This window comes from Aethalodelphis obliquidens, unplaced genomic scaffold (genome assembly GCF_003676395.1).
Source record: "Aethalodelphis obliquidens isolate GAN/ISIS:26980383/991018 unplaced genomic scaffold, ASM367639v1 scaffold14, whole genome shotgun sequence".
In the NCBI taxonomy this organism is placed as follows: Eukaryota; Metazoa; Chordata; class Mammalia; order Artiodactyla; family Delphinidae; genus Aethalodelphis; species Aethalodelphis obliquidens.
Window position 1 is genome coordinate 35,481,019 of NW_020837958.1, and position 24,170 is coordinate 35,505,188.

The following is a 24,170-nucleotide window of genomic DNA, read 5'->3' on the forward strand; positions in this document are numbered from 1 at the left end:
GGACACTGGTCTAGAAGTGAAATGGCTTAGGTTCAAAATCTATCTACCCCTTTTTAGCTAGGCAACCTTATGCACTCTATTTCCTCCCGAGTTAAATGGGGATAAGAATTCCAGTTGTGCATCATCACAGGATTACCATGAGGATCAAATGAGACTTTACACACACACACACACACACACACACACACATATAGGAAAGCACATCTTGCAAATGTTTAATCATTTCATATTTTATTGCATAACTGATGACGATCTCTAAGTTTTTATGTTAACATTCTTCAGTCACTATTGGCATTTTTTTCAACCAAGTTTCAAAACAAGGCACTAATCTTTGCTCAATTTAAACCCACACCACAAAAACCTTGCCTGCTTTATTTGGATTGAAGGCCAGGCAAAATTCCACTCCAGGTGGCTAAGCAATAATAAACAAGGGCTCACTGTTTCATCACATCCTCACTTGCTCTGTGAATAAAGTTTTTCTCCAAATTTTGTGGCTAATTTTGGACTTTTTAAATACTGCTGTATTTTCTCCCCCAGTTACAAAACTTTTAAGTACCTAAATACTAAAACAAAGAACATTTTAAAACTTTAAAATTCAAGATGTTTAAAGAGAGTTACATCAAGGAGAACAAAATGTGGTATCAGGGTACAGCACTTCAAGATATTCAACCATGTTTCTCTATCTACTAGTCCAGCCCACACAAATTCTAGCACTGAAAAACAAAGCAATTTCCAGATTTCTGAGAATCCCCCGGTATGTTTCATTTATATATATGTGTATATATATATATATATATTTTTTAATATATATAAATTTATTTATTTTGTTTTATTTATTTTTGGCTGCGTTGGGTCTTTGTTGCTGCGCGCAGGCTTTCTCTAGCTGTGGTGAGCAGGGGCCACTCTTCATTGCGGTGCGCAGGCTTCTCATTGTGGTGGCTTCTCTTGCTGTGGAGCACGGGATCTAGGTGCGCGGCCTTCAGTAGTCGTGGCTCCTGGGCTCTAGAGCGCAGGCTCAGTAGTTGTGGTGCACAGGCTTAGCTGATCCATGGCATGTGGGATCTTCCCGGACCAGGGCTCAAACCCGTGTCCCCTGCATTGGCAGGCAGATTCTTAACCACTGTGCCAGCAGGGAAGTCCCTGTTCTATATATTTTAATAACAAACATAATTCTGCTTATTGTCTTTAGTTTTTAAGATTAAACACACGCACACAGCAGGTCATCAAACATTTGCTGAACATAAGACATATTTACTATGTGAACTTGGTTTGATTTTGTTTAAATAAATTGAAATTTTTGAAAAGTAAAACTATGATGAGGTTATAGTATCTGTTTAAAACACATTTTTGTATTTTAAAAGTAGGGAAGACAATAAGTCTTTATTTTTTATTTATTTAAAGTCCATGATGCCAGAGTGCTAACACATACTTTAGGGGAAAAAATTAGGGGACTAGCCGTTGTTTGTCCTAGACGCACAGAGAAAGGGAGTCCTTTGGGTTTGATGGTCCACTGCAGATTGACTGTCTTGTTTCTAGTTCATAGGGCCTAAACTTGATTAAAACAGATATTGGGAGAATAAAAGAGGGATATACCTAATTTTAACCCCTTCTGTGGGATCTGGACATGTACCATATCCTAACCACTTGTCTTAGGGGTTGTTAATGGAGTGTAAATGTTCTCACCACTATGGTTGTATTCAAAACCTCTTGCCTTTTATATAAATTAGTGCAGAAATATCAAACGGTAAACTCAAGGATTCTGAAGCTGTTGTAACTAATCATGGTTAAGAGAATTTCTTTAAGATACAGAAAAACAAATACTATGTGTTCTCAGTTATAATGCAGACTATTTAAAACAATGAACTCAAAGACATAAGAGAGTAGAATGGTGGCTGTCAGGAGCTGGGGGGTAGGGGAAATGGCGAGATGCTGGTCAAAGGGTACAAACTTTCAGCTTTAAGATGAATAAGATCTGGGATCTAGTGCACAGCATTGTGACAATAATTAACAATACAGGACTATATACTTGAATGTTGTTAAGAGAGTAGATCTTAAAAGCTATAACCACAGGGAAAAAAAAAGGTAACTATGGGAGGCAATGATAACACAACTAACCTTACCGTGGTAATCATTTCGCAATATATATATGTATCAAATCATCACGTTGGGGGACTTCCCTAGTGGTGCAGTGGTTAAGACTCTGCCTGCCAATGCAGGGGACACGGGTTCGAGCCCTGGTCCAGGAAGATCCCACATGCCACGGAGCAACTAAGTCCATGCACCAAAACTACCGAGCCTGCGCTCTAGAGCCCGAGAGCCACAACTACTGAAGCCCGCACACTTAGAACCCATGCTCCGCAACAAGAGAAGCCACCGCCAAGAGAAGCCCATGCACCACAACAAAGACCCAACACAGACAAAAATAAATAAAATTTTTTTAAAAGTTAGATTAAAAAAAATCATCACGTTGTACACCTTCAATTTACATATATTAGGTATCAATAATATCTCAATAAAGCTGGGGGAATTTTTTCTAAATAAAAAGAATTTCTTCACCAAAAAAGACATATTTACTTATAATACAACTATAAACACAAATGAGCTACCTGATTAATAAACAGAAAGACAGCCCAAAAAAGCTTTAGAAAATAGTACAGCATCATACTGTGAAGTTTTGAAACTTCACACATCAGTTTCTGTATAATTTGTTTGAATCTTTTTTATCATGATGTAATTCACATTCCATAAAATTCACCCTTAAAGTGTGTATTTTAGTAGTTCTTAGTATATTCACAAGGTTTTGCAACCATCATCACTATGTAACTCTAGAACATTCTCATCACCCCAAAAAGAAATCCCAAACCCATCAGTAGTCACTCACCATTCCCACTTCCCCTCAGCCTCTGGCAACCACTAATCTATTCTATATCTCTATGTGTTTGCCTACTTTGGACATTTCACATAAATTGGATCACACAATATGTGGCTTTTGTGAGTCTGATCGTCTTTCATTTCATTATGGTGTGGTTTCTCCCTCTGCAGTTGTTTCTAATTAAAGCATGACCAAGTATATGTATAAAACATACACACACAAATAAAGAGCAAAAAATTGTATTATGAGGCTGATATGGAATAATAGATATAGGTACAAAGAATACTACCTAGATGAATACACTGTAATTTGGACAATCTTTGCTGCAAAATTTCTAAAACATATAATGTGATTTTTAAAAAGAATGCTGACCAACATTTTGGCATTCTCCATACCAGTAACTTAAATTATTATTATAAATTTTAATTACTGTACTTTGCTTTTATAAAAAAGACACTTAACTATAAAAAGAATTTATACATATAAGTAGCTATAAAAATCCCCAAAAAGTCAACAGAAAAATATATGTCAATGGTTATGGTATTTAGGTGATTGGAAAACAGGCTTTTTAATGTGTTTTATTTTTAATTTAAAAGTATTATCACTGTCATTTTTTGAAAGACATTTTTGACATATATCCAAAAATTTCAAGCTTGGTGTTATAAATAAGCAAAAGCAGTAATTCCCAACCCTTCATGTGCATATATGATTACTTTCATACCTAAACTAAATGTACATGATATGGAAAGATGACACTAATATATTGTTCAGTTAAAAAAGTAAGTTGAACTATATGTAGCATCATCCTATTGGTATAGAAACAAAACACTGTGTATTGCATAAGTGTGTATTTGCATGTCTATAAAAAGGTCAGCAAAGATATTCATCAAACAGTTAAAAGTGGTTACTGCCATAGAGTCAGACTAAAAAGGGTAAAGAGGTTTTACTTTTTATTTCATATATTTGTATTAATTGACTATTTAATAACAAAGCTACTTTTTGTAATTTTTTAATCACCAATGTTTTTAATTAAATGTGCCATCAATTTAGATTATTTTCTTTAAAAAAATAAAAGAACATTAAAGTCAAAACTTTAATGTGTCAATTTTTAATTATCCAAACCAAGGGAGAAACCAAACCCAGCAGAAAATACCAATATGGCTTCCAAACACATAATCTTTTTTTTTTTTTTTTTTTTTTGCATTTTGCAGGCCTCTCACTGTTGTGGCCTCTCCCGTTGCAGAGTGCAGGCTCCGGACGCGCAGGCTCAGCGGCCATGGCTCACGGGCCCAGCCGCTCCACGGCATGTGGGATCTTCCTGGACCGGGGCAGGAACCCGTGTCCCCTGCATCGGCAGGCAGACTCTCAACCACTGCGCCACCAGGGGAGCCCGCATAATCATTTTTTACAGCATCTTTACTCATAACATATCCCAGAGGAAACATCCAAGTGGCACCCGAAAAAGTCTAGGATGAAAGTTTTGCTGTATGATATCTATAAAGATAATTGACATCACATTTTACCCCATCATATCCATGCTTTAACAATCATTGCCAGTACATGTGGAACCAGAATTTAAAAGAAAAAACAGCTCCCTAAGAGAAGACAGGTACAGATTAATACAGAATACTTAATTTCCAAAAAGAGCCAAGTCATAAAAATATCGAACGAAGTTTTAGAAGACACTGGAGAAGAGAGAGAAATAGGAGTACTGTCAGTCTCATTCTTTCTTTCCTTTCTGATTTATCTCGTGATGCTTCACACCGAAACTCCTTAGTGAACTCACCAACAAGGGGCTATAGGGCCCACTTGAAATGTGCAATCTGAACAATGCTGTAAGAAGGAAGAGATTAGAGTCGTACCTTTTCCAAAATGAACTTGTTTAAATACGGCATGTAGCCCTGATTGGAGACAGGCCCCTCATCATCATCCCGGAAGTGCTCTTCAAGGGCAACAGGGTCATGTGGAACCTTCAGCACTGTGCACAGGTTATGGGAAAGGACCTAAGGGAGAAAAAGGGTAGTTTAGAGGCATCCACTAACCAGCACACGGCACCTTCACTGTCCGAACACAACTGGCTGCTCCCTGTCCTGGGGAGAGAAAGATGAAGAATAAATTGCCGGCTGCCAGCTCCCCACCTGTTACCCATAGTGTCTCATTGCCTCCCCAGTTCTGGTCCACTTCAAACAAGTCTCTCTTACATGTCCTACAATGAGCCAGGCTCCATGCAAGATCTGTGACTACCAGACTCCTTGTAGTCTTTTATTAATTGGCCCACATTAGAAAGAAAAAGGGGGGAAAGAGCAAGAGAATGTGTTTAAAATTAAACTTCTCCTAAGTAGAGCAGTCCGTCAAGTAGAGCTGTAAGAGAAAGAACCTGGCTCTGAACAGCTGCAGCTGGGGGTTCTGGACAAGGTGGCTGACCTGGGCCCAGCCACAACCTCTCTGGGCTTCAGTTCTCTCCTTTGTTCAATATAAAGGGCCAAGTTAATATGCAAATATACCAGATATTAATTAGTAATCTCTAAGCATCCAAACATCTCTAAAATTCTGTGATGCTAGGCTAAGTTTTCAGGATGAGTATAAAAGAGTATAAATATAAAAAGAGAAAGAAATCAAGGGCCCGATTTAGAAATACATGAAAAATCAATAGCAAAAAAATCTCAGGAGTCACCAAAATGGTTGAAAATATTCTGTCAAAAATCTGCATCCTGGGGCTTCCCTGGTGGCGCAGTGGTTGAGAGTCCGCCCGCCGATGCAGGGGACACGGGTTCATGACCCAGTCCGGGCGGATACCACATGCCACGGAGCGGCTAGGCCCGTGAGCCATGGCCGCTGAGCCTGCGCATCCGGAGCCTGTGCTCCACAACGGGAGAGGCCACAACAGTGAGAGGCCCGTGTACCGCAAAAAAAAAAGACTAAGAAAAAAAAAAAAAATCTGCATCCTGGTCTTGCAATAATCGAAGTGCACACTTTAACATTCAGGTAGCTGAGTTAGCAGTCTGGGCTCTTTCAGTACTACTCTTTTTTCTTATTAAATGAAAATCTAAATATAAAACTTAAATCCCTTCCATTCCATTTGTGCATTCTAAACAGGTCAAATTACAGAGCTAAGGCCATGCTGCCTCTAACACAGAATCTTATTAGATGTTAAATCCCAGGTTAAAATCTTCCCTATTTGTCTCAGCCCTACCCATTTAATCGCTTAAGGAGCCAAATTCATCTCAATGAATACTTTCAATTCCATAAAGCAAGTTACTTTTTTCTGCACACACATATTTCGTTAGAATTTTTTAAGATTAAAAAAATTAACCTATAAAAAAACATTTGCATATCTTCTTTCTACATTTGTTTTGTTTCTCAAAGCTTCATTTATGTGGAGATCCTTTTCTACATGCTCTACTGGTTTTAAGGAAGTAAGTAAAGTAAAGGAAGTAAATTCACAAATGGTTATAAATGAAGTAATGAAGACTTCTATCAGCCCCTACAAAGCAGGCTGTTTTTCTCAAGTAAAACTTCTATTTGCCAGTAGTAGAGCACATGAAAAGGGCACGGTGGAGCTTTTACTGAATCTTGCACCACAGTCAGCAAAATCCTAAATAGACATTTCCTTTCTCTATTGACCTAGTAAAACCTACAGAGTAATTATCTACCTCCAAAAAGGTGTTGTGAGGATCAACTTCAGGAATGTAAGGAGCTTAAAAACTGCAACATACCATGGAAATATAGAGAAATAAAGAGCATACTCCTCATATAAGGCTCAACGGTCATTCAAATTTTTAAATTATTTGGGACTTTACTCAAGTTAAAATTCCCAACCACAGGTTAACCTATGGTACGTTCATAGAAGGTTAAGAACAGTGAGGAACTCACTGAGTAGTGATACGTAAAGATCTACAAGATAACTTAAGTGAAAAAAGCAATGTACCTAAGACTACATATAGTGTGTTATCTTTTGTATAAAAGGAAAAGGAAGAAAAAATAAGATACTCTAGAAGGATATATAAGAAACAAGTAACCATGGGGAAAAAACTAGTATGACTGCAGACCAGGAGCAAAAGAAGATTTCTTACTGTATCTCCCTTTTCATTAAGTTTAGGAAAAAATTTTCCCTATTCAAAAAACATAAAAACTATTTTAAAAATTAAACACACACACACACGTATATATACACACATACACGTACAAACACACAATACACATACACACACACATATATACACACATATATATATACACACACACACACACACACACATATACACACACGCGCGCGTGCGCACTTTTCTTAATGGCCAGCTTAAGCCCATACAGCTAAATCTACTTATCTTCGAACTCTACACTTTTTCTTCTACATTAACTTACTCCCTAGAGATTAGGTATAAAAGGAAGACATATTCCACAGCAATGTACCATGACTAATGGATGAATAAGATGTAAGGGCAATAAATGAGCTCAGAAAGAATAGTGTGTGCTACAATGACTTCACAGACTAAGTGAAATGTAACCTAGGCCTTAAAATAAAAAGGGCTTTTGGATAGGAAAAGGGCAATTGGAAAGCTTTCCAACAGAGAAATAACATGAGAAAAGTAACTGATTAATGCAAAATCCTCAGGGTACAAAAAGCAGACACCAATCTCTCTCACACCCATCCCTTTCTTTGCCTTTGGGTTTCACAGATCCTCCAACTAAAGTCCTGGCAGGGGCCTTAGATACCATATTGTCATCCTTCTCATCTTATAGATGGTGAGTACTGGCTCAAAGAGATTAAATTTGTTTTTCTTGACTAGGTTACTTAGGAGAACTGAGACTAGAAGTCAGGTTTTGTAATTGCTGGTCCAACACTCTCCAGGAACAAGGAACATTATGTTTCCAGTTTTTCTAAAGTCAACAACATCTTTGCAGAGCTGCTTTAGTTCAACCAGTGATCCCATTGAAGATTTAGATTTAAACTCTAGACTTCAGCCTTGGACAATTAAATACAGGGATAACTAAATCCAGTGATAACTTTCTCAACCACCTTCATTTAGTTAAGCAAACTGTGAGGGAGGCAGATTATATTAAAGAACCCTGGAGGAGGAGACCTAAGTACCAGCCCTATTCATGTGGTCTGTTCCTGTACAGTGGTTTGCCATTTACCCTTTTTAAATATTAGAATATTTTGCTACTTACTCACTTAGTCTCAGTATCCTCACTGCAAAAGGAAGAGTTGGTGACTTGTCTCTAAAAATAATGTTTTTAAAAGCTCAATCCTTAACTATCAACCCAAACTCATTTCATGAACTCAACAGAAAGAACTATAATTTAGATCAGAAATTCGGCTTTTTTCATTGTTAGTAAGGCCTAGAACTGGGAAGTCTTCTTCAAACAAAATAACAAACTGAATAATAGATAACTGGAAAAGTTTTGTAACTAAAAGAAAAAAAAAGTGCCATCTTTTAAACTTAAAAAAAATTTTATCAGTAATTTTTTTAAAGCCTAGACAGTATCTCAACTTTTTTTTTAAAGTAAAAAGTAAAATGTATTTTAAAAAAAAAATTCTTGAAGGCCAGAATATAAACTAATAATAAGAAGTAAAATCTCCAGAAGCTTAAACAGCAGTTTATGCTTTTTAGAGTAGACTCACATCATCCATTAGTTGGTTTTAGTCTCACCCCTGGAAAGTAGATGGTATTGCTACTTTACAGATGAAGAGGCTGAGTGAGAGATAAGGAGATGTCCCCCAGATGACAGAGTTTTATGTGCCGTGAAACTAGGTCTAGAACCCAAACCTTATACTTTGGTGCCCTTTCCCTGCCTGGCCACATTCCCTCTCCTCCTGGAAAAAAAGAGAGCCCTGCCTATACAAAAGTGACATGAATGCTGTGGCCATGCATGCATGTTATTGCTAAGGTGCAGTGATGGACTGGTGCCCACCCGGTCAGTTCTCCAGCACCCAGCAACATGGCTGGAGCTATTCAGTGGAGCCAACTTAAATCCAGTGGTGAAGAACACATCCGTCTAGAAATCTGGGACCACTCTCTCTCTGGAAGCCCTCATCTCTCAGCACCTGCCTTTGGGGGAAACTGTTCCAAGAGGTACTAGCCTCCTCTCCCCATGCGGAAGCTGGAAAACAGATGAGGACAAAAGCAATCAAGAGGAAATAGCACTACAAGTTCTTGATTTGTAAAAGCACTGCCCCTCAATCACTCTAATCAGTGTTTGCAAGTTTCTTGAGAAAGTTGAATTTATCCTGCTTCAAATGCCTGCTCCTCCAAAGGCCATTCTTTCAACGCCCACATAATTGCTAAGCAACTTTGCTCTCAGGCCCCGATTTGAAGAATAAACTATTGTTACTACAATAAAAGATCCACATCCATGCCAGACCCTCATCTCTCCAGTTCCTTCCTAGCTGTCTGCTAATGCCTCTGCAAGGCCTCCGCTGACGAGAGATGACTAATTAACTGCTCGTGTGGTCTGTTCCTTTGCAGCGGTTTGCCATTTACCCTTTTTAAGCATTTTGCTCCAACTATCCTGAAAAGATATCAGGGATGATGAATGACTAAACAGTATTTTAACACATGAGTGCCTAATGCTTACCCTCCTCCCTCCCAAAGATGTAGAGATTACAAAGGTTCTCTGAAATGAGCCCCCTAGTCACAGACTGTTTCCCTTTACAGGATGTGCGTAATGGGCAAAATTCAACACTGAAAAAAAGGGGGGTAGGGATCTCTATTCCGACAAGCTTATCTTAAGCGACACAATTACAGAACTATAATTCATAATGGGCAACCTTTTTTTTTTAAATGTGAAAATTCCTGTCTGATTTATAAAATTTCAAGCTCAGGGCGAATTACCAGAAAACTCTTCCTAACAGAATGACCAACTTCCTACCAGAGCTATGCCCTGCCTTAAGAGCATTGTCTTAACAGAAGTCCCGCCCCTTACCACAAGGACTCATTTTCCCTTTCCCGACAATATCTTTTCATCCTGCTTGTCACTGCTTAAGGCCTGCTTGCTTTCTCTTAAATTATCTTTATCACACTCAGCCTCAGAAATCTCAGTCATCTCTGACTCAGTCCCTGAATGCCATCAATCACCATCCTAGACACTTTTACCAAATTAATCTCCAAGGGCTGCTGACCTCACATTATCACCTTGTCTGAAAGTCATCAAAAGCCTACAGAAGTAAAAACCAAAGAGGTATCTGAGCTCCGTATTTAAGTCACTTGGCAAGCCAGCCCCTCTTTCCATTTGTAGCCTTATTTTTTCCCACCTCTCTGCACCAACTGTACAAATCTAGTCAAACAAGCTTACTCACAGCATCCCAAACAAACCCTGTATCACTCCCCTGCCCCATCCAGGCCTCTGCTCTAATCACCCCTACACCTCCATTTCTACCTAACATAACTGCCATCTGAAGCCTCCACCTCCCAAAATCAAGATGGCCTTCCTCACTCTGCATTTCCCAAGCACTCTGTATTTCTTATCTTATACTACCACACATGATTTTCTCTCTCCCATAAGACTGTAAATTTCTGAAAGGCCCATGTCTTACCTCCCCTTGCATCCCCACAGCACTTAACGTGCTACTCAGAATGAAGAAGGCTTTCAATAAATGCTGAACAAATTCATTCTAAAAATTCTCTTTTCACAGTAAAACCATAATACTTTAACAATGAAAATGCTCTTAGGAAATAGCCTACTGCTATCTCCTTATTTCATTGATAAAAAGACTGAGGCCTGGGCTTCCCTGGTGGCGCAGTGGTTGAGAGTGCACCTGCCGATGCAGGGGACACGGGTTCGTGCCCCGGTCAGGGAAGATCCCACGTGCCGCAGAGAGGCTGGGCCCGTGAGCCATAGCCATTGAGCCTGCGCGTCCGGAGCCTGTGCTCCGCAACGGGAGAGGCCACAACAGTGAGAGGCCCACATACCTCAAAAAAAAAAAAAAAAAGACTGAGGCCTGAGACTTGCCTAAGTCACAAACTGATTAGAAACAAATCAGAAACAAGAACCCAGGTCTCCTAACTGCCTGTCCCACAATCATGCCCTGTACTGGAAACATTCTCTTTAGCCTAGTCACATCCTTCAAGACTGGGTTATTCTCCATAAACTCTAGGAAACCTTCACCGCCCCCTCTGTCCACTGAACTCCTATTCAGCACTTAACGTGAATTCTGTTTCACATACCAGTAATATCTCAAATACCTAACTGCAGCTCAGTAAGGGAGGAAACCCTGCCTAATGTTGTTCTTCCATATCCTTTACGGTGACTAGCAGAGGGTTAAGGGAGGACTCAGTGGGAGCATAACACTTATGGACACATTAAGGAAGGATATCTAACTCAAAACCGTCTGTTGTGATGTGTCCACAGAACGTATACCATTGAACTACAGTATATGCCACTGGATGACATTCTACATAGACTACCTTTAATAAGTTATTTTGGATAATTCACTAACTTAGCCCTCTTCAGAAATCAGAAAGAAAATATTGGTAAATTTGACCACATAAAAATTCTTAAATTTCCCTTTAAAAAGAGACACCATAAACAAACAAAAAAGGCTAATAGCTCCAATATTCAAATTACTCCTAGAAATTATTAAGTAAAAGGTGAACACCTAATTTCAAAAATGGACCACAGACATGAATAGAAAATTCACAAAAGAAGCTAATGACTAATAAGTATAGGAAAAGATGCTTAACTTCGCTAGTGATCAACATAATGCAAACTAAAAGAGCTACTACTTTTTGCCTGAAAAACAACACCTGGTGTTTGAGCAGACACAGGGGGAGTAAAAATTGCCAACACCCAACACTGGAGAAGGTATAGAGCAGGTTTTCTCTGTCACTGCTGACATTTTAGGCCAGATAATTCTTTGCTGGGGAGCAGGGGGAGGTGTTCTATGCATTGTAGGAAGTTTAGCAGCATCCCTGGCTGAAAACATCAAAACACCTCAAATATCTGTGAATAGTAAAGTAGTTAAACAAAGCATAACTCATCAACACAATGAAATAGCTCATAGTCATAAAGGATGATGGTGTCTGTATCTATGTGCACTGACATGGAAACATGACCCTAACACACTGTTTAAGAAAATAGGCTACAAAAGCATATGAAATAGGATCCTATTTCTATAAAAGGATATATATGTATGAGTATATGCACACATGTGCATGCATGTGTATACATGTAGGAAGCAAGGGAGAGAGAGGGAGGAAGAATGGTGAGCGAAAGATGTTAGAAAATCATTGCAAAGTTAACTGCATCTGCCTTTGGTGGTAGAATTTCGGGTGCTTTTACCTTTGTCTCTATACTTTATTTTTTTTTTAAAGATTTGTTTAATATTTATTTATTTTATTTATTTTTGGCTTCATCGGGTCTTAGCTGTGGCACATGGGATCTTCATTGAGGCATGCGGGATCTTTTGTTGTGGTGCCCAGGCTTCTCTCTAGCTGTGGCGGTGGGTTTTCTCTTCTCTAGTTGTGGCGCACAGGCTCCAAGGCACCTGGGCTCTGTAGTTTGCGGCACACAGGTTCTCTAGTTGAGGCACATGAGCTCAGCAGTTGTAGCACACAGGCTTAGTTGCTCCGTGGCATGTGGGATCATAGTTCCCTGACCAGGGATCAAACCCACGTCCCCTGCATTGTAAGGCGGATTCTTTACCACTGGACCACCAGGGAAGTCCCTGTCTCTATACTTTAAAGCAGGGGTCCCTAACCCCCAGGCCATGGACCAGTACCAGTCCGCAGCCTGTTAGAAACCAGGCTGCACAGCAGGAGGTAAGCAGCAGGGGAGCTAGCAAAGCTTCATCTGTTGCTCCCCATAGCTTCTCATCGCTCACATTACTGCCTGAACCATACCCCCTCAACGCCCCCATTCCGTGGAAAAATTGTCTTCCATGAAACCGGTCCCTGGTGCCAAAAAGGTTGGGGACCTCTGCCTTAAAGTATTGTTTGAATATTCTATGTTCTACCTTTATAATCAGAAAAAGTGAAGCTTTTATATTTATGTAAAATTTTTCAATTAATTTTTAAAATTAATTTTATTAGTGCTCTCTATCTGGGGTTTCAGCTAGAGAACACCAATAAAATTAAAAAATATGAAGAGATCATCGTAGGACTATAAAGTTGTTGAAATTAACTCACTTGAGTCATTCACAAAGAACTATGCTTTGCCATGCCTCTTGAAGAAGCCACACTATGGGCAACAAAGTCTCCTGATCTGGGCAGCCTCCTTAGATTCCAGCCTCCCACTGGATCACAGCATAAACAAATGTCTTTAAGAAGATAAGTCAGGGACTTCCTGGTGGTCCAGTGGGTAAGACCCCACACTCCCAATGCAGGGGACCCGGGTTCGATCCCTGGCCAGGGAACTAGATGCCACATGCATGCCACAACTAAGGAGCCTGCCTGCCTCAACTAAGACCCAGAGCAACCAAATAAATAAATAAATATTAAAAAGAAAAAGGATCCTGCATGCCACAACAAAGACCTAGAACAGCCTAAATAAATAAACATTTTTTTAAAAGGAAGATAAATCATGTGTAAGAAGATTTAACTCCAATAAGCTTCTGTTTCTATTTCTCCCACTACTCTGTAAGCTCCTTAAAGAGAAGATCTTTATTGTATCTATCCTGCAATATCAAAACCTAATAAAGGGCTTCTCTGGTGGCGCAGTGGTTGAGAGTCCGCCTGCCAATGCAGGGGACACGGGTTCGTGCCCCGGTCCGGGAGGATCCCACATGCCGCGGAGCGGCTGGGCCCATGAGCCATGGCCGCTGAGCCTACGCATCCGGAGCCTGTGCTCCGCAATGGGAGAGGCCACAGCAGTGAGAAGCCCGCATACCGGAAAAAAAAAAAAAAAAAAAAAAAACTAATAAAGTGCCGAGGGGAGAGTGCCTGATGTCAACAAATGTTTACTAAATGAGTCCCATTTAAGAATTTTCTTTTTTTGGTTTTTTTTTTGGTTGTTGTTGTTTAGTTTCATTTAGTTTGCTTCTCTATCACCTTTTATTTAGATGTGGGTCTTTTTTTTTTTTTTGCGGTACGCGGGCCTCTCACTGTTGTGGCCTCTCCCATTGCGGAGCACAGGCTCCAGACGCGCAGGCTCAGCGGCCATGGCTCACGGGCCCAGCCACTCTGCGGCATGTGGGATCTTCCCGGACCGGGGCACGAACCCGCGTCCCCTGCATCGGCAGGCGGACTCTCAACCACTGCACTACCAGGGAAGCCCTAGATGTGGGTCTTTTAATGTATTTCACTATACTACCAGTATATTCTTTCCAGGAAGAATTTTTGTTTAATTGGAATCTCTAATTCAGGTCATTTTTGAAGTAAAAAAACCTCCATTAGTTATTAGCGCTACCAGAACTAGAAGGCATTACTCATCTGACCTGAGATCTAGTAAAGCAGTCCAGTTTCTAAAAATTCCACTAAAGATTTTTGAGGAAAGGACTCAAGAGGAATTAACAGTGTATGAGAGAGAAGTCTATAGCAGAAGACAGAGAAATTAGGTAGTTCAATTTAGTACACTCTTCTCCACTGAAGCCACAGTGTACACCCAAGGTGATGATAAAGATCACAAATCTGAGGCTTACCTCTCTGCTGCCCCATCCTCTGACCACTCTGTCCCCTTCTAGTCACTATAATATGGCTTCTTTCTATCCCTATCAATGTCATGAAATTGCTTTTTCAAAAAGATTCTGTGGTAGACACAGAGCTGCACCACTCAAAAAAGGAACTGCTGCCCTGCTACAAGGACTGTGGTTAGCTGAGAGCCTCTAGTTATTAGTACTTTCGGGGTCCACCTCAGCCAATGACTGAGCAAGCTGGTGACACCATTTCTCCCCAGGGTGGACATCCTCTAACAGGCCATCTTTGCTCCAGAGCTCCTGGTTTTGTTAAGTCTGTATCATGATTTGACAGCTCCTTTTCCCAATCCTGTTTCCTCTCTTTTTTCCCATAAGCGTTTCTTCCCAATAACCCTTTTGCACTCCCAACTCTGTCTCAGCATCTGTTTCCTGAAGAACCCAACCTGGGATAGATACCTTCTAAACAATTCACTCTCCCAAGTCTCTGGCACTGAGCAGTCTGGATCATCCTCTCAAGACTTTTTTTGGTCCCATGATATACTATTTTCTAAATTTCTCAAAGAACTTATTCTACCTTGGTCTACCTTTATGGGGTCACCTCCCTTACCCTTCCTTCTCCCAATCTGGACATTTCCCAAAGCCCAATTTTGAGCCCCAAGTTCTTAAAAAAGTGCTTTAATTCTGAAAACATTAAGTCACCTGAATGACTCTCAGATCCCTTTCTGGTCTTGACCTATCAACTGAGCTCTGGTTTATATCACTAACATGAAAGATTTCTATGCTAAATTTGCCTCACATCCAAAAAATCCAAAGGAGAGTTCATTACCTTTCTCCCCAAAACAGGTTTCCCACCCCGATTCTAACTTTGGTACCACCATTCCCTTAACAACAAAACTATGGACTCGCCTACTCTTGTACTTTTTTAATTTATAGTTTGTCCTATTTCTGGATCCAATTCAGATGCCATTCCTCTCTCCACTGAGTGAGCTTCCCTGTTGGCTAACCAGAGAATGTGGGGCTGGGGAAACAAGGGCTCCCTGCCCCCAGCAGCAGCTCCCATTCTCCCTTCTGAGGCCCTAACAAAGACCACTCACCAGGATAAGACCGTGGTAAACATATCGAGCTGACAAAGTTCAATTAGAAGGCTAAGCCTTGAAGATCTTGTCTGCTATCCCACATTTCGCAAATGAGGAAAATGAAGCCCAGCAAGGAGAAGAAACCTTCCAGGGTCACACAAATAACAGAGCAGAGACAAGTCTCCTGACTCCCTAACCAGTGTTCTCTCTCCTGACACTTTTTGCTGTGCCTCCAAGGGATTTACTTTCCAAATCTTTCATCACAGTTGTTCTTATAGAGGAGCTTCACACATTTCTTAAGGTCAGTGACAACTGTTCCTCTAGAAGCATTCTCTGACCTAACTCCTCCAATTCTCACCACAGGTTAGGTAGGTTCCCTTCCTCTGTGTTTCCCAGCACTGTGTACTTTATATCATATTTGAATTGTCGGTTTGCTGATCTATATCACTCACAAGACTTCAAGCTCCATGAGGGTAGGGAGCATATCGGTTTTGATTCCCACTGCCACCATCCCAGTCTAGCACGCGTCAACTTTCACAGAAGTCCACCACTTGGTCTCCCCATCTCCAGCCCCTCCCCTCATGTCAACACACCCACATTGTTAGAATAATCTCAAAACTCTACCTTTGTCATATATCTACCCAAAAAGTATTAATAACTTCCTCTCTTTACAGGATCAGTTCTAAACTACTCATTCTAACATAGTCCACAAATACATATTAATCATGTATTCTGTACAAGAACGAAACCATCTAAAATGTAACCCCATCTCCCTTTAAATCCTAATTTTCCACCATGCCTCAAATCAAACACTACTCCACCCAGAGTATTTCCTTACTGCTCACAAATACTCCAAGTTTTAGCTCCTGCTCTTATCCACAATGCCACCATCATACCTGTCATCTTTCTGTGACTATACTGGACAAGATTTGCCCCATTCCCTCCAGAAGCAGCTGACATTCCATCGCCTCCATGAAACGTTTCTCGTCTACAACTGTCTGCATCTTTTTTTTTTTTACAGATTTATTTTATTTATTTATTTTTTGGCTGAGTTGCGTCTTCGTTGCTGTGCATGGGCTTTCTCTAGGTGCTCAAGTGGGGGCTACTCTTCATTGTGGTGTGCGGGCTTCTCCTTGTGGTGGCTTCTCTTGTTGCGGAGCACAGGCTCTAGGCGCGCGGGCTTCAGTAGTTGTGGCACGTGGGCTCAGTAGTTGTGGCACACGGGCTTAGTTGCTCCATGGGGGATCTTCCCGGACCAGGGCTCGAACCCATGTCCCTTGCGTTGGCAGGCAGATTCTTAACCACTGTGCCACCAGGGAAGCCCCTAAAACTGTCTGCATCTTTTTCTCTATTTCCTTTAAACTTCTACAGCAGCTCCATCTGACAGAAATATGCAAACTACATATGGAATTAAAAATTTTTAATAGCCACATTTTTAAAACATAAAAAGAAACAGGGAGGGCTTCCCTGGTGGCGCAGTGTTTGAGAGTCCGCCTGCCGATGCAGAGGACACAGGTTCGTGCCCTGGTCCGGGAAGATCCCACATGCCGTGGAGCGGCTGGGCCCGTAAACCATGGCCGCTGAGTCTGCGCGTCCAGAGCCTGTGCTCCGCAACGGGAGAGGCCACAACAGTGAGAGGCCTGCATACAGAAAAAAAAAAAAAAAAAAATGAAACAGGTAAAATTAATTTTACTAATGTATCCAAAATATGATAACTACAACATGTAATCAATATTTTGAAAAGAGATATCTTGTTATTTTCTTGTACTAAGTCTCTGAAATCCTGTGTATATTTTATATTTACAGCACATCTCAATTCAGACTAGCTACTTTTTCTTTTTTTTTTTTTTTTTTAATATTTATTTATTTGGTTGCTCCAGGTCTTAGTTGCAGCAGGCGGGCGTTGCGGCATGCGAACTCTTAGTTGCAGCATGCATGTGGGATCTAGTTTCCTGACCAGGGATGGAACCCAAGCCCCCTGCATTGGGAGCACAAAGTCTTATCCACTGCGCCACCAGGGAAGTCCCATGGACTAGCTACTTTTCAATGCTCAATAGCTAGATGTGGTTAACGGCTAATGTACTGGACAGCATGGCCTACAGCCCTCATTTTCCACACTTTCTAGAACTTGCTTATACTTTATCTTGTTGTAGTCATTTCATGTATTATCTTCTTTACTAAACTGCACACTCCTCAAGGTAAGGGACAATGCTGTATATTTTTCACTTCCCCAGAGTCCCTAGCAAAAGGTATAGATTAAAACCTTCAAATTTGTATACTGTTTTGTAGATCAATTTTCTTCAACATCAGTGTTTGGTAAGAAACAGTTGGCTGGTAAATGTTCTGTTGTAACACATAGAGGTTGTGAGCTCCATCTATTCAAGCAAGTATATTGTTAAAATGTCTTATAATTCCCATTTAACAGAGAGTCCTAAATACAACAAGCAAAGCAAATTCCCCAAAGTCACCCCGGTGAAGAACTTCAGAATTCCAACCTAGTTCGATCTAACAGCCTGGTGTCCCATTATCTAACAGCATTTTCTCAAATCATCACTGAAGGAAGTCACTGAGAGTTAAGTCAGCTGCCTACCAGCTCCTGCTCTCAACTCCAAGGTAACAGCATCTGCCTGAGACATACAACACCCTATGAACAAAAAGCACTGATGAGGGATGGACTGGGAGTTTGTGGTTGGTAGATGCAAACTATTACATTTAGAATGAATAAACAAGGTCCTAATGTATACCACATGTATAGCAATATCCTGTGATAAACCATAATGGAAAAGAATATAAAAAAAGAATATATGTATGTGTATAACTGAGTCACTTTGCTGTAGAGCAGAGATTGGCAAAACACTGTAAATCAACTATACTTCAATTAAAAAAAGAACTGATGGAGATGTGCTGCCTGGTAATGCAGGTGCTCCATCCTCCCAGAGGTGCCTACCCAGTGAAATATAATACCTTCGACATTGTCCATCTGACAGAACAACTTTTATCCTAACTGCTGTCACTTCTGGTTGGTAAGCCATTGTGGCTGTAAAGCTAAATACTCCTAAGGAAGCAAAGGGTAAAGAAGGCGTAGAAGAACCTTGAGATGAAAAAACTAACTTTTCTGACATTGTAGAAATCTCTTCCTAACTGTAAGATCTCCTTATATGAAATTTGACTATGTGCAGATTTACTCCCAAATACCTTTCTACAATTAAAAATTAATTTCTGAAAACTGCAGTTTCAAGTAGACACAGATTTTGGGTTAAAAAAAAAAAGGAATCTGAAGGTAGAATGAGAAGAAGGAAATAAAGCAGAAAGCAGAGGAGAAAAATAGATTTATGAAATGAAGCCTTGGGAAACACAAAGGAAGCTGAGGCAAAGACTAACTTAGACTTATGTTGCAGGATTCGGATTCCAATGTGTTAATAATCATTGAGGGGATTACAATAACCCTCCTGGGGGGTGGGGCGGTGGGGGGGTCGGGGAATGAGAGGGCAAACTGAATAAGTGAGAAAAGGTTATTCAAAGCCTCTTCCGTCTCTAGCTTCCAGTTACTATGTACCTCTGGGACTGCAGTAAGACCCCAAAGGAAATACAAAATGGGGACCAGGAAGGTTAAGAGCCTCTGAGTCATAAGATTAGAAATGCACTGGCTATTAAGATGGAAGGCCACACACACAAAAGTGCCTCGTGGATTGCGTATTATCCTCAATAAAGCAAAAGTTTACATATGTTTCAAAAAAACAAAAACTTCCAGTCTATCTTACTGAAAAGTTTCTAGCAAGTAAGAAACGGAAAAAGGAAATAATCCAGAATCCATTATTACCATTTTAAGATGTTTGAATGTCTCTTACATGCTCTTTATTTGGAGAGCTGTCTTTACTGTTTCATTTTGGTGAGATGCAAAAAATATTTACAAAGACTTTCACAGGCTCGCTCCTAAGTCATGCTCTGGTTCTCTAAATGGGGTTTTTTTTAAATTAGATTTTTAGAACAGAAACAACTTTAACCACAGGGGTTAACAGAAACATAACACTAAAGATTAGGGAAGGAATACTATACATGCCAAATTCACAAGAATTAACCAAATCTTTTACATTGTGTTTCACACAATAAAAGCCCTTTACTGTAACTTGCTTCCTTTATATTTTCAACAGACCACTGGCCTGGCTCAATTACTTTTGTAACTAGCAAGATTAAAAATTTTTGAAGCTAAATGCCTACATGGGAACAGAACACATGACATTATTCACAAGATACGAAAATCAACCGCAGGGCAAAAATTAAAGAACATTTAGTTGAAAATCTATCATTGAGAAATGAATAAAGATTCAAACTACTCATGTTGTTCCTCAATTTTTTTTCATTTACATCCTCACTAGTTGTGAGCTCTTTTACTTCAAAAGGGCACAATTTAAAACAAAACAAAACCCTGCGTTTCTAAAAACAACAGGATAAGAGTGCAGAGCCAATAATCTTATTCAAGACATTTCCAGCACTGACATGTAATTCACACTGCAACCATAATTGTAAAGTAAAATTATAACAGACGTTGGAAAACTATCACTAGATTTTGCTATATTTAAGAAGACAACACTAACTATAACAGTAAGAGTACTAATTTTAAGGTACTTTTTTATTGAAGTATAGTTGATTTACAATGATCTGTTAGTTTCAGGTGTACAACAAAGTAATTCAGTTATATATATACAGATATATATTCTTTTTCAGGTTCTTTTCCCTTATAAGTTATTACAAAATATTGAATATACTATACATATTATGTATAGTAGTGTGCATATGTTAATCCCAACCTCCTAATTTATCCTTCCCTCCTCCTTTCCCTTTCGGTAGCCACAAGTTTGTTTTCTATGTCTGTGGGTCTGTTTCTGTTTTGTAAATAAGTTCATTTGTATTTTTTTTAAGATTCCACATATAAGTGATATACGATATTTGTCTTTCTCTGTCTGGCTTACTTCATTTAGTATGATAATCTCTAGGTCCATCCATGTTGCTGCAAATGGCACTATTTCATTCTTTTTTATGGCTGAGTAATATTCCATTGTGTGTGTGTGTGTGTGTGTGTGTGTGTGTGTATACTACATCTTCTTTATTCATTCATCAATCAATAGGCATTGTAAACAGTGCTGCAACGAACACTGGGATGCATGTACCTCTTTGAATTACAGTTTTCTCCAGATATGTGCCCAGGAGTGAGATTGCTGGATCATATGGCAATTTTATTTTAAGGAACCTCCATACTGTTCTCCAAGTGGCTGCACCAACTTACATTCCCATCAACAGTGTAGGAGAGTTCAATTTTAAGGTACATTTTGATTTCTGGAAGGAATACAAAAAAAACTAGTAACAATGGTTACCTCAGGGGCAGGTAACTAGTGTGGGCCAGGGGTTGGAGGAAACTTACTTTTCACTTTTGTAAATGCCCTTTAGTACATTATGAATTTTATACCATATGTATATATGAACTATTCAAAAAGTTTCTTTTTGATGTACATTTGTTTAAATGATAGGCTTCATCTTTTCAACTTCTTGGAATTGCATGTATTTCTAAGTAACACTGGAGATTTAGTATCTTTCTGCAAGACCATCAAAATTCTAAATAATCTGAAGATAATTTATAAACACCAATGGAGAAGAAAATAATTGTTGCTTCTCCTTCAACCAATATGTCCAATACCTATTTCCCTTATGACTTTTGTAAACTTACATACCTAAAAGTAACAATGTCTGTTTCAGATGGCATATTAATAAAGTTTACTAAAATATGGAATCCACACACAAATGTCCCTCATTAAAAAAAAAAAAAAGACAAAAGAAGGGTACAAACATCAAAACCAAGGGAAAAATAGGTGAAAAAAAGTTCAATAATGTTTACTCAGCCACCTACATGTATGTAGCACCTTCCTATAGATATAAAGAAAAGCTTCCATCAAAATCTCTCCCAGTAGTTTTTAACTGAATTCAAGATGAACATAGACTTAAACTACAGTTTTTTCTAAGGAAGGGCTATTAATGAATACAAGTATAAAAGCAAGTAAAGAATGTGTTTCTGAAGATTTCTCTCCCACCATAAGCCTATTGCTATCTACTTCAGCAGCTGAAAAGTAGATCTCCACACAATTAGAACAAGCTTAACTTAAAACAATAACTTAGGGCTTCCCTGGTGGCACAGTGGTTGAGAGTCCGCCTGCCGATGCAGGGGACACGGGTTCGTGCCCCGGTCCAGAAAGATCCCACATGCCACAGAGCGGCTGGGCCCATGAGCCACGGCCGCTGAGACTGCACGTCCAGAGCCTGTACTCTGCAACGGGAGAGTGAGAGGCCCGCGTACCGCAAAAAAAAAAAAAAACAAGAAGAAACAATAACTTAGTTTAGTATCCCTCTGTGTTCCAGCCTGAAAAATAGTGACAGCAAATCAATGACAGTTAAAAAAATGAGTTGCGGGCTTCCCTGGTGGCACAGTGGTTAAGAATCCTCCTGCCAATTCAGGGGACACGGGTTCGAACCCTGGCCCGGGAAGATCCCACATGCCACGGAGCAACTAAGCCCGTGTGCCACAACTACTGAGCCTGTGCTCTAGAACCCACATGCCACAACTACTGAAGCCCACATGCCTAGAGCCCGTGCTCCACAATAATAGAGGCCGCCACAATGAGAAGCCCGCGCACCTCAACAAAGAGTAACCCCTGCTCGCCGCAACCAGAGAAAAGCCCACGTGCAGCAATGAAGACCCAACACAGCCAAAAATAAAAATAAATAAATTCATTTAAAAAAAAATGAGTTGCCTTCTAAAAATCCAATTACAGATTAAGCTAATATAGCTGATGACTGCTATGGGGGTGCACAGGCTGACTGTGCGGATGGAGACCTATACAGCTACAACTCAGGTAGGGAGCCAGAAATGCCACAACTGGAGCCAAAGAGACAGAGGTCCCCTGGAGAGGGTGCACAAATTGCCAGGAGGAAGCTCAAGGAAATCACAGGGAATGTGGAAGAAAGAATCAAGGTAAGGAAAGTGAGGCAGAGTTGGTTCCCTATTTGTTGGAGGGCATGGAGGTGATAAGGGGTGTTCTTTAATGAAGATCAAGATATTGACCTGCAATGACCTCATGCCCAGCTGTTTTAACTAGAAACGCCACTGTGGCTAGAGCAGGGGTCCCCAACCCCCAGGCCGCAGACCAGCACCGGTCCGCAGCCTGTTAGGAACTGGCCGCACAGCAGGAAGTGAGTGGCACGCAAGCAAAGCTTCATCTGCCATTCCCATCGCTCCCCACTGTTCGCATTACCACCTGAACCATCCCCCGCCGCCGCCCTGTGGAAATACTGTCTTCCACAAAACCAGTCCCTACTGCCAAAAAGGTTGAGGACTGCTGGACTAGAGGACAGCCCAACATCTGCTTCTATAGTAGCTTATGTAAGTCACAAGTAGTTTTTAAATTCTGTGTTCTGTATTTTTATCTTATTTCTAAGTTTAATGAAAATCTATGTTTGCCTCAACAAATATCTTTTATTTTTAATAAATTTTTTTGTCTGCGTTGGGTCTTCATTGCTGCACGCAGGCTTTCTCTAGTTGCAGCAAGCGGGGGCTACTCTTTGTTGCAGTGTGCAGGCTTCTCATTGCAGTGACTTCTCTTGTTGCAGAGCACGGGCTCTAGGTGCACGGGCTTCAGTATTTGTGGCACGCGGGCTCAGTAGTTGTGGCTCATGGGCTCTAGAGCGCAGGCTCAGAAGTTGTGGCTCTCAGGCTTAGTTGCTCCATGGCATGCGGGATTGAACCCGTGTCCCCTGCATTGGCAGGCGGATTCTTAACCGCTGCACCACCAGGGAAGTCCCAACAAATATCTTTCTTATGTTAATTTTTTCTTTGTATTTTAAGTTTCAAAATTTATACAGATGGTAATTTTTGTTTTACTCAAAAATATGCTATTACTCTTCAATAAGTGGTCCTGGGAAAACTGGACAGCTACATGTAAAAGAATGAAATTAGAACACTCCCTAACACCATACACAAAAATAAACTCAAAATGATTAAAGACCTAAATGTAAGGCCAGATACTATAAAACTCTTAGAGGAAAACATAGGCAGAACACTCTATGACATAAATCACAGCAAGATCCTTTTTGACCCACCTCCTAGAGAAATGAAATAAAAACAAAAATAAACAAATGGGACCTAATGAAACTTAAACGCTTTTGCAAAGTAAAGGAAACCATAAACAAGACGAAAAGACAACCCTCAGAATGGGAGAAAATATTTGTAAATGAAGCAACTGATGAAGGCTTAATCTCCTTTAATATGAGCTGCTCACTATCAAAAAAACAAACAACCCAATCCAAAAATGGGTGGAAGACCTCAACAGACATTTCTCCAAAGAAGATATACAGATTGCCAACAAAGACATGAAAGGATGCTCAACATCACTAATCACTAGAGAAATGCAAATCAAAACTACAATGAGGGGCTTCCCTGGTGGCGCAGCGGTTGAGAGTCCGCCTGCCGATGCAGGGGACACGGGTTCGTGCCCCGGTCCGGGAAAATCCCACATGCCGCGGAGCGGCTGGGCCCATGAGCCATGGCCGCTGAGCCTGTGCTCCGCAATGGGAGAGGCCACAACAGTGAGAGGCCCGTGTACTG

General features: G+C 40.3%; 1 protein-coding gene across 2 annotated transcripts in view; it reads right to left on the reverse strand.

The window, feature by feature from the left end:
- The window catches only part of SWAP70 (switching B cell complex subunit SWAP70), a 95,122-nt gene that overhangs the window by 49,232 nt on the left and 21,720 nt on the right, over window positions 1–24,170 (reverse strand). For both annotated transcript variants that reach the window (XM_027115418.1, XM_027115417.1), the window contains exon 2: window positions 4,735–4,875. In XM_027115418.1, coding sequence (XP_026971219.1) covers window positions 4,735–4,767 — 33 coding nt within the window. In that variant the 5' untranslated portion in view covers window positions 4,768–4,875. The remainder of the gene's footprint in view (window positions 1–4,734; window positions 4,876–24,170) is intronic.